At 49.9% G+C, this 15,742-nt stretch overlaps 1 protein-coding gene across 6 annotated transcripts in view; it reads right to left on the bottom strand.

Annotated features, from left to right (window-relative positions):
- The window catches only part of CRYL1 (crystallin lambda 1), a 119,070-nt gene that overhangs the window by 19,041 nt on the left and 84,287 nt on the right, over window positions 1-15,742 (bottom strand). For all 6 annotated transcript variants that reach the window (XM_030813269.1, XM_030813274.1, XM_030813270.1 and 3 more), the window contains one exon: window positions 8,312-8,506. In XM_030813269.1, the coding sequence (XP_030669129.1) occupies window positions 8,312-8,506 (195 nt within the window). The remainder of the gene's footprint in view (window positions 1-8,311; window positions 8,507-15,742) is intronic.

The raw sequence follows: 15,742 nt of genomic DNA, 5'->3' as shown, positions 1-15,742 counted from the left end.
TTGAATCCAGTTTGCTAGTGTTTTGAGGAAGGCCAGACTCTACTCTCTATTTGACTGGAGCCTCTCTTGGTGGACACTGAGTACTCGCTGACTCATGGGTGTGGGGGTGTGGGTCCTTTTTTTTTTTTTTGAGACAGAGTCTTGCTCTGTCACCCAGGCTGGAGTGCCGTGGTGTGATCTTGGCTCACTGCAACCTCTGCCTCACTGGGACTACAGGCACACACCACCACACCTGGCTAATTTCTGTATTTTTAATAGAGACGGGGTTTCACCTTGTTGGCCAGACTGGTCTCGAACTCCTGACCTCGTGATTCCCCCGCCTTGGCTTCCGAAAGTGCTGGGATTACAGGTATGAGCCACCACGCCCCGCCGGGAATGGGCTCTGATATAGTTCTAGGGCTCCTCAAAATAATCTTTCAGTGCTTCCCTGTAGATGAAAAATATCCCCTCTCCCATTGCTTCTGGCAGAAGATCATTCATACAGACCTCTCTGCATTTGAAGCCAACAAAAACACAGGTCTCAATTAACCAGGAGGCTGGTCCTAGCAACGTGGGTGATGTATCCGCTCTAACAACCCTGCAGTCCCAACAGAGGTGCCACTGAGTGGCTGGACTGAGAAGCAGCACGTGGACTCTGTTGGAAAGGAGCTGAGGAAGAGGACAGGCACAGTGGAGCTAGGATGGTCTTCAGCAAACCTCCTGGAGACTAGGAGCTGGGATAGTCAGAGCCAAGAGAGCTCTCCAGTGCCCTCTGGTAAGGTCCTTACTCCCACAGACACGCTGGCCACCCAGACTTCAGAAGGTGCAGAAGACAGAGGCCAGCTGAGCGAAGGGACAATGGCCCAGGCCATATGAGAGAGGAAAGAATGGCACAGCATCCTGGGGTGCCCGAGGGGTCAGCTCTAAGCGGCACCTGGGGCTTTGGGCAGATGCTGTCAGAGGAGAGAGAGACTGAACAGGTCACAGAAGGAGCCTGGTAGGAGAAGCAGAGCAAAGACTCCCCCCCACGCCGACCCCCTGCAGAGCCTGCACAGGCCTAGCCCAGGGCAAAGCCAGCAGAGGGAGAACACATCCTTTCCGGGGTGATGTGAGCCTCAGAGCAGCAGGAAGAAAAGGCAGCACTGAGATACACAGAACTCTGGAAGCCCCATCAGTGATTCACTCAGATGCTTCAAATGTTGTGTCTTAAAAAAAATCCTAAAGTCTTAGGGTTCAGTTTTCAAGTAGGTAAAACGTAGAACCCCTACAGCTGAGGCATGGTGCGGAGGCCAGACTTGACTGTTTCCTGGCTCCCTCAACTTCCCCAAACGCTGGGCCCCATCACTCTATGTGACTTTGTGCCAAGACCAGACAGATGTTGCCAATGTCTGCGCTGTGCTATTTTACTCAAGCCTCAACGTTTTCCCCCGGACACATTCCAGGTGCACCACAGTCTGAAGCAAACCACAGCAGTTCATTTCCAACGCCGTCCTTCTCCAGAAAAGCTGCCAGCAGGACCCCATCTCCTGTTGGCAGTGGCTCCGCACAGGCTTCCTCTTGTCAAGCTCTGCTGCTTCCAGCCACAAGACTGCTGTTCCTGTCCTTGACCTCAAAGCCTACGAAACGATGATGAAGCCCAGTTCTGCTCCTCCTTGGAGCACCCGCTTTGTGCTGATTCTCTTCCAGAGTTGACATCTGAGTAACCATCAGTGAGCCTGCCTTGCTCTGTTATAGGGTCTCAGGGCACCTGCTCACGTTGACAATGATATTAGTGAAACGGCAGAGCCCCACCGGACTGCCAGAAAAGGACAGGCCACGCAGGCAGCTTGCTGAGATGGCTTCCTGCTCAGAAAATGAAATATGTGAGATGGCAACTTCCTGGGTATTCACGCAGAGGTGGAGAACTAGACCCATATGAATGCTGGTTGATAAGAGGAGAGAAGAAATCAACGGACCATTCACCTCCAAGTGGACGTAGCACATGTGAGAGAAATGTAAGAGGTAGTTACAACAGCGAATTTAAACATTTTAGGCCATCTTGCCCCCAGAATATGTTCATGCCCTTGGCTCCCCTCTGTGTAACCTCCCAGTCTGCCAAGGAGCTTCTAATTTACATTCTGATTTCAGCATAACAGTTCATAATGCAGCGGATTATGCGCAAACCTGGCTGACAGCACGAGATCAGGCCCCAGTACACAGAGGCCCCACTGTACAGTCAGCAGGCAGGATACACCCAAGCACAGGCATTCAGCTACAATCAGCTATAGGGGAGTGCTGTTTCCAGGTGTCCCTCCTGAGGGACCTGCTTCTGCCCACACAGGCCCATGACTCCTAAAGGGAAAACCTCCTAAAAGGAAAACCTAATCACAATTTGCATCCCTGCTCAGGAAATCAAACAGCTGGAGGCGGGTGGCTGATGCTAAGCATGCCAGCAGTATGACAAGGGAGATTCCCTGGGGTGTCGCTCTCTGGCAGGTCCAAGCGGGGCAGGTCTGGCTGGGTGAGCTTTTGATTTGGAAGAGCGATTCTCATCCTCTGTGCAGTTACAACCTATTGTTCATTCATTCTAATATGTTTGTGTTTTTAATTAAAAGTGAATTGTCTATCTTTATTTAAAAAAAAAAAAAAAGAGGGTCTCACTATGTTACCCAGGCTGGTTTTGGACTCCTGGACTCAAGCAATACCCCTGCCTCAGCTTCCTCGGTAGCTGGGACTGTAGACGTGTGCCACCTGCCCAGCTACTTTTTTAAAATCAATTTTTACATCTTTTGGTATAACCAGAAGTATTCGGTGTCTTAAAACTAGGACTGTGAATCACAGCTATAGTGACCACATGGGAATCTCCAACTAAGCAGAAGCTGGTTAGAGCTGCATGTGTATCTATTGTGAGCTTGCGGTCAGAGAGAAGGAGTCAGAAACAAGAGACACACATAGAGACACACAGAGACACATACAAAGCCAGGGACGTGGTATGTGCATACAAATGACATTCAACAGAAATCTTTGAGTAGGTTTGCCACAAAAAGCCTCATCTGGCAATTTTACTACATGATCTTTGAGATACACTTCATTAACTAAAACAATGTCTCCTAACAGTTGGCAGACATGTCTGAAATAAAGCTCAACGACGAAGTTCTGGAATCTCAGGGCCCCATCCAGATGCCCCAGACCACACCCACCCTGACAAATCAAGAGACCAAGAACTCAATCTCTGTGGCCCAGGCCCTAAGGACAACAGTCCAGCACAGGGATGACATCATTCCGAAGGACAGGCAGAACCCAAGGTCAGCAATTTCCGAAGCTCATCACCACCAACTCACACCAGCAGGCTGAGAACCTGCCGAGGGTTGCAGATTCATTCCCAGGCACCTCCACATGCCCTGCCCTCATGGGAAAGAATTTACAGGCAACAAACTTAGCTACTGTCCAGCCAAAAGTCTATTATCACAACACAATGTCCTTCATTATTCTAATGCCTTAAAAATGTAGACTTGAAATGACATCCCAGCCAATAAGATCTTGTCATCCAGGCAGCACGCCTCTGGCAGGGGAGGTAAGTGTCAGTAGATTGTGGCCAGACATGTCCATCTGGCATTTCCAAGACCACAGGGCTGCTTCATCCCAAAACTGAAGCCAACTGGAAGAGTAACGAAATGGAGTGAACATCTATGAGATGGCACAATAGACCTGGCTCCTTCATTCCCTTGGCTATCCGGGTGTCCGTTCTACCCCACGAAGGTCTGAGGGCTTACAGAGCTGCATGGGAACACAGAGAGAACGGGTGATGACAAGGGAGCGTGTCATAGCCCAGGATGCCACAAAGACAAGAAAAGAAAATGCTTGTCATTCCCAGTGCTTTCTCTTTCTGACCTAGAAATGGCACTGGCAGCGTGGCTCCCCTCCACAAACCCCCACAGTGAGGGAGGCTCCCTGCCACCCCCACCCCTTTCTTAGAATGTCTCCTTAATGCTTGGCTGCAGGTGTAAAAATATGGTCCCAGAGTGAGTGAGTGAGACTGAAAACGGGAAAATAAAAGGAAAAAACAATCAATGAGACAAAAAGTTGCTCCTCAAAAAAAAAAAAATCAATAAAATTGACAAACCTCTAGCAAGAGAAGAAAGACAAAAAGAGAACACCAATCACCAATTTCAGGAAGGAAACCAGGGATATCACAACAGACCCTGCAGCCATTGAAAGGATAAAAAGGAGGGCTACCGAGAACTTTATGCTCTTAAGTTCAGTGACTTAAAAGAAATGGACCAATTTCTCAGAAACGACAAACCATCAAAATTCAATCAAGAGGAAACAGACAATCCAAATGGTTCCATAACCATTAAAGAAATTAAATTCATCATTAGAAAGCTCCCAGAAAAGAACCCCACCCTGGCCCGGATGGTTTCACTGGAAAATTCTACCAAATATCTAAAAATGAATTAACAAAAATTACACACAATCTCTTCCAGGAAATAGAGAGGAGGAAGAACTTCCCAATTCATTTTATGCAGCCAGAACAGGCTGAGTATCCCTAATCTGAAAATCTGAACCCCAAAGTGCTCCAAAATCTGAAACTTTTTTAGCGCCAACATGACACTCAAAGGAATTGCTCACTGGAGCATTCCAGATCTCAGATTTTTGGATTAGAGATGCTAAAACGGTTAAGTATATAATATTCCAAAATCTGCAAACATCCAAAATCTGAAATATTTCTGGTCCCTAGCATTGGGCTTCTCCACCTGTACGATCTTGATACCAAAATCAAATGAAGATAGTACAAAAAAAGAAATCCACACACAAATATCTCCTATGAATTTAGATGCAAAAAAAATTCACAACAAAGCATAACCAGGTTGAATCCAGCAATCCCAAGTAGGATTATTCCGCGTATGTGAGGCAGCCATCCTTCCATCCTGTTCTAGCTCCTACCTCAACTTGGAGGTCAGACCCCTGGAAATTCGCACTTTCATATGATTTGTGCAGAGTTGCCTCACCTGCAGATGGCAGGGGTGGCAGAGAACCGCATTCCTCCCTGACCTGCTGACCCAGTACCCACATGCCTGGACACAGGCATACAGCTCGTTTCCAGCAGGCTCCCTTAGCGCCCTGAATCAAGTCACCCGGCACCTCTCCTACCCTGGTAGGAGCATCTAGCTCTAATCCATTAACGTGCCAAGCAAGGGTCAAACAGAAAAGGCTGTCAAACTTCAACTTGCTTTACGAGCCCGGAGGATCCTGAAACAGAAGTGCCCACACCAGTGAGTCCTAGAGGGGCAGTGAGTCCTAGTTGCCCCCCACCAACGCTCATTCCATTCACTACAGTCAAGGCTCAGGAGCCAGGCCCTCTGGCCACACATGGAACCCACACCAGGCCTCACTGAGAAGAAGAAGCTCTGCAAGGCCTTTGGAGCTTTTCGACTTAAAACATGCACAAGCCTACTTAGTCTCTTCTGTAAAATTTCCCCAATTCTGCTCCTTTTCTATTAAAAGTTGCTCTTGAAAGTTTTGAGGTAAACTTGGAAAACACCAAATCTAAGCTCAACTATTGAAAGACTCCAAAATGCAAATTCAAGTTCATCTGGCTTGGAAGTTGTGAGTCAAAGGGGTGTCATTGCACCCTGTGTTCAACTGTGGCTTGGAGCAACTATACAGATTTGCAAGAGCAGGAGGTGGGGCCCTGGAGAGGTTTGATCACTTTTGCTGACTTGCAGTATCTGGCATGGAAACCGGCCACAGCAGCATAGATTTTCCTACAATAAAGTCAAGAATCCTTAAACCAACCCACCAGAACTGTGTCAGGTACACCACTGTCTGCTAGGTGGGAGGCACGCTGTGGCCGGCACAATCATGGTAGGCAAGATTTCTCTAGGGCCACACTGAGACGAGGCATGGTTCTGCCACGCAGCCCCAGAGCCTTACGGAATATAGGGCATCCAAGTGGATGCTCAGGTGCGCATGTCAGCAGCTACTTCAGGAGCAAGGTCATGACCAGTGTGCCAGTGCTCCAGTTCCAGCGGGCTCCCCTAGCGCCCTGAACCAAGTCACCTGGCCCCTCTCTTGCCCTGAAAGCATCCTGGCTCTACCCAATTAACATGCCAAGCAAGGGTCAAACTTCAACCTGCTACTGGAGTGCTGGCACGCTGGTTGTGACCTTGCTCCTGAAGTAGCTGGCCAACGGAGGTGCTGCCACTGAGCAGTGATGGTCAAGGTCAGCACCACGACAAGCCCCCTCCTCCTCCCCCAACTCCTCCATGCCCCCTCTCTGCCAGCCCTGCCCCATAACCAAAGCCCCTCACACCCTAGAAGTCATCCTTGTGGGGCTCGGGGTTCCTGGTAGTGCCATTCCCACCCCACCCCTGCCAGGAGAGGACCTGCAGTTTCTAGAGCTGCCTTGGGCCCCGCTACCTGTAGATAATCCTTATTTTTAGAAACAAATTATCTTCAGACTTTCACCAAGGTAATTCTTTGGGTTTTATTCACATTTTCTTAATTTCCCATTTCTCTTGACCTCTTCCTGTTCTGTCACAAACTGTATCCTGCTAGATTTTGGCACTCAGTTCCTTACAGGGACTCCAGGCATCTGAGTCCCACAGTAGCCAACACAGAGACATATGCAGGCTTCCCTTTCTCAGGAGGTATATCACCGCAGAAAGCCAGGAGTAAGAATGTTCTCGCTAGTCAGTAACACAATGTCACTGAGGCGCCATGACCCATGAAGAGGGACAACCGAAAGCAGGGTGGACATCGTGAGTCAGCAGAACTACCAGAGCAGCCCAACTCACCCCTCCCGCCTGCCCTCCTCCAGCAGCAAAAGGAAACACCAGAGTCCTCCATGGCTCTTGCAATGGAGAGTTCTTTGTGTACACCTCCCGCCCGATCCCCTTACACCAGAATCCCAAACCCTTCCTTGAATGGGCTCACACCTTTCAGATTGGAGAAAGCAAGAGTTTACTCAGGGCGCTAAAATATCTTACAAATAAAAAGTTGAGATTGCCTCTAAAACTCCACAAGGTTTAATTCAACAAGTGAACATGGGCAAGGAATCTAAAGTTGTTCCCCTTTTCTAGACAAATGGAAATATTTTAAATAAATCTCCAAAAAGGTTCTGATAGATCCGTGTTTCTTTAAAAATACCTTGACACTGACTGATATTCAAGAAATTACTAAGAAATTCAAACCACCGCCATAACAGTGGAAACCCGAGCACTGTTTCTTGAAAATACAGGAGCCTTAAGTGGATTTAAACATCAAGACACAGAATCGAGGCAACCGCGTGGCAAATGCACCCGGCAGTCCAGTCAGACAATGAACCTAACAGGGATTTGGCCCAACACGAGAAGCAGGCTGCAGGAGGCCACGTCTGTCATGTACACCTGCCTGGTTTGGAAGAACTGCTGGGAAATTGAAATGCAACACTCAAGGAAGCTGGGGCACGGTCAGCTTCCTGGTTGCCGTCTCAGGCAAGGCTCGGTGTGTGTCCCTGCGAGTCCAAACAAGGAACTGTGGAGCCAGGTGCAGATGACTCGAGCCTGAGCAGCGTCCTCCCTACGCTGTGCAGCTGGGTACTTTCGGCCCTCGAGCCTTCCACAGTGTTTTTGCAACACAGGCGTGGGCGGAGTCTTGCCGTCCCCCTGCAGAAGCTGGGCAAGTGCTATAAGGGAGGCCGGACAGTTCCACTCCCAGATCCCGAGACTTCTCCGCCTCGTCCTGGGGTCCAGCTGACCTATCTCCTCCAGGCACCACGGCCCCTCATGCAAATGTACACGGGAATGCGTGCAGCCAGGCCATTTCTTCACCTCCACGTAAAATCCTTTCATTAGAGGATGATGTTAAATATATTTACATATCATTTCCTCTTTATATGTAAGACAAGCATTTACTCTAACAAGTCTATTCATCACTTCTTCCTCAAGCTCTTGAAACAATTAGGTTCCTTCAGGAGACAGAAGTTTACACAAAATGTAATTTTTTTTCCTTTTGAAAAATTATAACACTGAGGGGTAAAAGCTGACTCTGTGGGAAAATGCAGTGGGCCACACAGGTTATTATGTCTAATGCTATGAAAGGGCAGGAAGGAGAGAAGCCTGTCATCGTGTCCTGGTATCAGGTGACTGTAAGAAGAACCTCTCAGGCAGACAGTTGAATCGCTGCATTTTATTTTGGTTCTAAAGCTGGCCCTCGGTCTCCAGAATAGAGCAAGAAGAAGCAAGCAGCTTCTGACTTTCCCAGCTTCCAGGCTACCCAAGGAACAACTTTCACTGTCCTGCTCCACTTCGGGAGGGAGGGAAGAAGGAGGGAGAAAGGGAGGGAGGGAGGGAGAGAGGAAGGGCACACACACCTCCACTAGCCGCCAGGCCTCGCTGATGATTGCATACTGCAGGCGGTTCAGAACGAAGCCGGCCACCTCCTTCTGGACTCGCATGGGGCACTGTCCAATCTTCTTCATCAGGGCGTGGGTTCTGTCCACTGTCGTAGGGGCCGTCTCCGGGTGGGGGACCAGCTCAACCAGCGGGATGTAGTACGGCGGATTCACCTGAGGAGAGAGAGAGAAGTGGGGGAGTCAAGGAGATGACCCTGGGTTTGGGGCATTGCACCCACCCTGAATGGTCAGGAGCAGCAGATGCATCTTTGGAATGGTGCCTTTAGATTCAGTGGCCAACAACAAGATACCTGAGAAAGAAATTTATTCACAAAAGAGAGAGAAAAAGGGAATCTGATGCAGAATTGTGTGGTTCTGTTTAAAAAATATATACATATATCCAAAATACAAAGTTGGAATTTGGAGGAACAGCTTGCTATCCTGTATGTTTACGGCTAATCTTCAAGTCCCTGGCCTCCCCAGGACAGAGTTTCTCTGCTCCCTATCTGTCTTGTCTTCAAAGTTTCCTCCCAGCCCACCACCCCGCAGAATCATGTCTTCCCATCTGCAGTCACCACAGGCTCTGACATTCTTCTGTGTCAGTGTTAAAAATTATTAGCAAGCTGGGTGCGGTGGCTCACACCTGTAATCCCAGAACTTTGGGAGGTCGAGGTGGAGGGATCACTTGAGCCCAGGAGTTCAAGACCAGCCTACGCAACACAGCGAGATCCCGTCTCTACAAAAAAATAAAAAAATGAGCTAGATGTGGTGTTGTGTAACTGTAGTCCCAGCTACTTGGAAGGCTGAAGTGGGAAAATCATTTAAGCCCAGGAAGTGGAGGCTGCAGTGAGCCATGATTGTGCCATTGTACTCCAGCCTAGGTGACAGTGCCAGATCATCTCAAAAATAAATTATCAGCAGTGTCTTCCCAAAACCTGGTATTTCCTTAATTCCTCCATATTGTACCTTAAGCGTCTGCCTCTTCCAGTTTAACATTACCTTCCTGCTCTAGAAATCAACAGGCATCAACACACCTCAGCAGCCCCAGCACCCCGACAAGCCCAAGACAGGAAGGCATTGTCCAGGTGAGCGTGCCCCAAGGGAGGACCTTGGACTTCACTATTCAACTCTGGTGTTCTTGGTTTACTTTGAGAAACTGTTCTTAGAGATTCCTCACAGAGAGTTATCAAATGTCCAAAGAAAACAGTGCCTGGTAGAACCTGACTGGCCTGAGCACTGAGTCAAGTATACCACAGCAAACTGGTCCCCAAATGATGCTTTTCAGTGGGTTTTCCTCCACCACATGGGTGATAGGTAGAATGTCACATTTGCTAAGTGAAGCTTCCATGAGCAAAAGCTTCCATTTAAAGATGACTCCCACAGAAGAGGGAAGGAGAAATAAGGGTCATCCTGGGCACCTGCTCTGCCCTCCAGGAATCAAGAAAAGACGGCTGCTGTTTCCAAATAGACAGATGGTAAATCGATTTACAGTTAAACACCTGTCACCTACAGAATTCTTATAGAAACGCTTAACCTCTGACCTTTTGAAAAATCAAGATTAGAAGAACTGGAAGTGTGTCTTTCTCAGATGAATTTTACCTTATTTTATATAAAGCAGGCATGCTGGGATTGGGGTCTTTCAAACATTGTAAGCCTCACTGGTAGCAAAAACAGACTGAGACAAGGAGTTACAAAGCATTTCTATGTACAACTCACCAGTTCCCTCCTCTCAGTCTTCTCTGCGATTTTTCCTGCTCACACTTTCCCTGAGTGATGGCGACCCCCAGTCTGCCACAGTGGCCCATCTGTGCCCACTCCCTGGTGTCACCACCACCAAGACTCAATGACACAGAATACACCTGCGTGTCTCACACAGATCCCAGCCTCACCCTGGCCCACATCTGCAACTGAGTGCTGGACGCCTTCCCTTGGGCACACCCCAGCACAGACTTGTCTCATGTGGGTTACCCCCATGGTCCCCAACCCTGGCAGACTCCTGTTCTCAGTGAGAATGTGTCACATCCCCACACCCAAGTCAGTACCAGGAGAAACGTTCCTGGTCCCTGCCTCTCCCTAGCCCCTCTCACTTTCCATTGAGAGGTGAGGCCAGCTGGACTTCCCGGGTCAAGTGTGAACTTGGGGAACTTTTCTGTCTTACAAAAGGATTGTAAAACGCACCAATCAGGAACTTTCCTGTCTTACAAGAGGACTGTAAAACGCACCAATCAGCGCTCTGTAAAACGCACCAATCAGCTCTGTAAAATGCACCAATCAGCAGGATTCTAAAAGTAGCCAATCACAGGGAGGATTGAAAAACGAGAACTGGCCAGGCGCGGTGGCTCACGCTTGTAATCCCAGCACTTTGGGAGGCGGAGGCGGGCGGATCACGAGGTCAGGAGATCGAGACCACGGTGAAACCCCGTCTCTACTAAAAATACAAAAAATTAGCCGGGCGTGGTGGCGAGCGCCTGTAGTCCCAGCTACTTGGAGAGGCTGAGGCAGGAGAATGGCGTGAATCCGGGAGGTGGAGCTTGCAGTGAGCCGAGATGGCGCCACTGCACTCCAGCCTGGGTGACAGAGTGAGACTCCGTCTCAAAAAAAAAAAAAAAAGAAAAACGAGAACTCTGATAGGACAGAAATGGAACAGGGGAGGGGCCAATTAGGGAATAAAAGCTGGTCACTCCCCCCACACCCCCACCCACCCCTACCGCCCACCCACACCCACACCCCCCACCTCCCCACCCCCCCCACCTGCAGCGTTAACCCACTCCGCTGTCTTTCCGTGCTGTGGAAGCTTTGTCCTTTTGCTCTTCACAATAAACCTTGCTACCACTTACTCTTTGGGTCCGTGCTATCCTTAAGAGCTGTAACAATCACCACGAAGGTTTGTGGTTCACGAAGTCAGCAAGACCACAACCCACCAAGACCACGAAGCCACCGGCAAGAACCAACTCCGGACATACCATCAGTTACAGAAGTCCTGTTACTTCTCTTTACTCTTCTCTCAAAAAAAAATCATTGCCACCGCCACCCTCAGCTCAGGGGCCCCATTTCCATATAGATTCTGCACTCCCTTCATGGGACTCCTGCTGGGGTCTCAGCCCCTCTATCTCATCCTCCCAGAGCAATCCGTGTTGTAGCGGGAGCCTATCAAATCCACAGCAGCAGCAAACAGAAAGCTGGGTGCAGGTGCAGCGGCCGGGGTGGAGCAGTGGGAAGTTAGTGTTTCATGGGTAGGAGGTTCAGTCTCACAAGAGGAGAAAGTTCCATGGATTGTTGGTGGTGGTGGCTGCACACCAGTGAGAATGTCCTTAATGCCTCCAAACTGCACACTTACAAATAGTTCAGACGGTAGATTTTGTTATGTGTATTTTACCACAATTATAAATTTTAAAAGTAAAAAACAGGACTTTGATCATGCCTTCTCCAGCGAAAAATCTTGAAGGGCTGCCCAGCGCCCACTATACAAGGCACACGGCTGATTAGGACTCAGGGGCCAGCGACTCTGCCCCAGGCAGCCCCCCAAAACAGACTTCCATTCACACCAACTTCCATCCACACCTCCGTGTCCACCTACGGAAGCCGCTGCAAAAGGACCTTCAAGGTCTACCCGGCTGGGACACAGTCTCCCTAACCACAGCCTCTGGCCCAAGAGGTCAATCTTGTCAATAAGGTCAGGTGCCCCTTGAATTTACCGCAGTAGAGGGGAGGAGGGGAGGCGAGAGAGGAGAGGAGGCAGCTCCCCCGCCCCAAACCTTCCGTGTGGGAGTGTGCGAGGTGGACTCAGAAACACGCCCCGAAAGGGTTAGACAGATACAACGGCAGCGCAGCGCAGGGCACAAGGGACGCATTCTTCCCCTCCGCCCGGGCCCCGTGTGACCGCGCCGACAGCGCGGCCGCCCACAGAGACTCCCTTCACCCTCGCTCCGGGACCAACCAAGACGGCTAGGCCCACAGGGCCGACAGCGCCCTCGCGGGAGGCAGCCGGGCTGCTCAGAGCCTCTTGCCAGCCCTCTGTGTTCGACGCTTCATGGGTAGCCCATCCTCTCCGCGGCGCGCTCGCAGGGAGGGCTCAAAGGCAGCTCCGAGCGGCCGCAGGGCCGTGCAGATGTGCAAAGAGACGCACAGACCACGGGCGCTTTGCAGACAGCAAGCCCATACATCCAATATTTACCACCAATACCAGGGCAGATGACTTCAGTGTGAGACGTGAGGTGAGTCCGAAAAGGCCACGCACAAGCAAGGGGCGGGCGAGGGGGCTAACTGGTGGCCTCTCCCCCCACGCCCACCGGACGCCCCAGTCTGCCAGCCGCGGCTCCCTTCCCAAGCAGGCCCGTCCATACAGCACAGTACTTGGTGGGCTCCGAAGACCCCACCAGCCCCGTCGGACCATCGCCTTCCCAGACTGAACTAAGGAAGAGAAAAAAGCAGGGAGCCTCTTTGTAAAGTGTGGCTAAACTATCAGTAGAAAACTGCACTCTGTCAATGCTAACATAGAGCTCAGTAAGGACCGAGACTGCAATGCAACATGCACACCGTTGTCACCCACAGGCCCCAGCCGTCACATTCTCCTCCCCCAGCCCCTCCACGTGGGAATTCCGGAGTCACTGCCACGAGGAGTTGAGGAAACAACACAAAAGACACTGGAGAAGAAAAATGTCCAGAACAGAGCCGGGCTGCATGAACAGCCCTCTTCCTAGGCCTTCAGTGTGGCCGTCAGCAGCTCCAGTCCTGGAAGCCCACCCTAAAACCCAGCCTGAACTCCTGCGCTGGGAGTACGTGCCCGCCTGGCCAGCGCCTTTCCCCGCCCACTGTGGGAACACGTGGCCGTGCAACGAGGGTTGCAGGCTTCTCTGTATGGGCAGAGACAGAAGCAATCTTTCCAATTTGCTGAATATCCACTTTTGTCACGGCATGAACAAGCCTCCTTTTTCTTCATCCTATTTTTGGCCCAGGCAGAAATCACTAATGATTGAAACAAAGGGCCCCAAGCAGGGACTGGGGGCTGCAGTGTGGGCTCCTAGCTGGCCTGGGGGTGCTTCTCGGAAACTGTGGCTCCTCAGAGATTACAAATGGGTCTTGATTCTGTAGGGACTGCCTGTCCAGTCCCCTAGAGGTCCCGTGGGGTGAGCAAGAGGTGGGGCCAGGCGTGGTGCCTTTCTCTTGTAATTCCATCACTTTGGGGAGGCTGAGACAGGAGGCTTGCTTGAGGCCAGAAGTTCAAGGCTGCAGTGAGCTTTGATGGCACCACTGCTCTCCAGCCTGGGTGACAGAGCCACAGAGAAAGAATAAAAAAAGAGAGAGAGAGAGAGAGGTGGGCAACTGGAACATAGAGGAAAGAAAGGGAAAGGTCCAAAGATGGCTAACTTGGGTTATTTGATTTGCTTTAATTAACATCGGTTTTGTTTAAAAATAATTTGTAGCAATAAGGAAGATTAATTTTTTTTTTGAGACAGAGTCTTGCTCTGTTGCCCAGGCTGGAGTGCAGTGGCGCGATCTCGGCTCACTGCAAGCTCCACCTGCCGGGTTCACACCATTCTCCTGCCTCAGCCTCCCGAGTAGCTAGGACTACAGGTGCCCGCCACCTCACCTGGCTAATTTTTTGTATTTTTAGTAGAGACGGGGTTTCACCATGTTAGCCAGGATGGTCTCGACCTCCTGACCTCCTAATCCACCCACCTCGGCCTCCCAAAGGGGAAGATTAATTTTTAAAATAAGGTCTGGACTTTATGCTGTTTCATTAAATAAGTGAGCAATAGTGGGATGGAACAAGAGTAGGAAGGAGGGAGAGAAGTGTCATCATTCAACAGTTACCAACTCCTGCTGGTCAAGGGACTGGGCTGGGTGTGAGGGAGAAGAAAGTGACTCAGGTATCCTCTCACCCATCTGGCAATTTAAAATTAAAGAGATGCAGTAAAGGTCTCATCAAAGAACTCATGAGGTATTTTCTGAGCAACTTTATTTAGATTCGTTTTGTTTTAAACTAACTTAGAAGCAAGAACATGGGTTAGAAATTAGGAGGTTGACAGCTTCCACTGAAGCAATCAAGGAGCAACCTAGAAAGTGCTGAGGTCTCCAGGAGCCCTGTCCACGGACATGTATATGTCACCAAAGCAAAGGCATGGCAGGCTTCTCGGGACTTGCTTTCAATTAGGGTCCCTCGTAATGCTGATCTCACTCGTAATTGAGTGGTAACCAAATGTGACTGGTTCTCTTCTATTTTTATGCATCTCAGCCTCCTTATTTTATAACCATTCGTCATTCTTTCCATCGTATGTCCCAGGACCATGCAGCTATGTAAATGGTGGTCCAAGCTGCTGCTCTTCTTAGCACATAAAACCTGGTGGGCATCTACAGATCCGGTAGGTGTCTGTTACCTCCACATTCTAAATGGCTCTTGCTCAGAAAGAGGAATTGCCCTGCTCTCGATCCTAGGCCCTGCTCACTCATGCTTGGACTACTGCTCGAGTCCTGTGACGTCATTGCTCCCCTCTCTGACCCGTCTTCATCCCAGGAAGGACCTTCATGTTACCCTCCCCAAGCAGCGCTTCCACTACCTCACACTACTGCTCTGGACCCAAGCTGTCTGTCCCAGCTCTTCAGAGTAACCCTCACGATTCTCCAGACCCAACTGTTACTAAGCCTTCCAGTGCTCTCCCACGGCTCCAAGGCATGTGTGCTCATGCCACCAGGCTGGCCTCCCACAATTCTGCACACCGAGCGTGTTCTTGGCCCAGGGTCTTTGCTGACGCTCTTCCCCAGCCTCAGACCCTCTCTTCCCTTCATCAGCCCAACCAGTTCCTAGCCAGGCTGGGCCCTCTGTGGTTGCTTCTCCCTGACCTGAACCTCTGACAACCTGGTGGTGCCAAGGGTGTGGTCACTATTTTGTACTATTATATTTATCATAGCTTGAGCTAAGTCACCTTTCCCATTCTAACAGGCAGTCCTGGTTCTCCAAGGTCACACTGAGCTCACAGTTGGGGCTCAAATGTCGTTCACTGAATCTCCTCTCTCATTCCCCTTTCCTCACTTCAATACATTAACCGCTAAAAGATTCCTTGAGTGCTTGCATGCCAATTTGAAACTCATTGTCCAAGACACCTCATAATGTACTCCCGGCAAATAAGCTTGCATAGTTAATTACAATGAGTGGGTGGAAGGGAACAAGGGGAAAAAAGTCCTTGAAGTCAGACCTACAGTCAGAATCTCAGGAGCAGGATCCAGAATCTGCATTTTAACAAAACCAATCCTACTCTGAATTGTGTTGAGTAAACTACACAGTGCAAGTGACATATTTATACAATCCTACCCAGTGTATACGTTTTTGGTGTAGCACTTTTATATTGATAGTGGAATTATTTATTAGTCAGCCTCCTCAGCTACACAGTTACTTGGGGGTGAAAGCCTCAA

Source organism: Nomascus leucogenys, chromosome 5, assembly GCF_006542625.1.
Source record: "Nomascus leucogenys isolate Asia chromosome 5, Asia_NLE_v1, whole genome shotgun sequence".
NCBI classification, from domain to species: domain Eukaryota; kingdom Metazoa; phylum Chordata; class Mammalia; order Primates; family Hylobatidae; genus Nomascus; species Nomascus leucogenys.
This window is presented reverse-complemented; position numbering and strand designations above follow the sequence as displayed.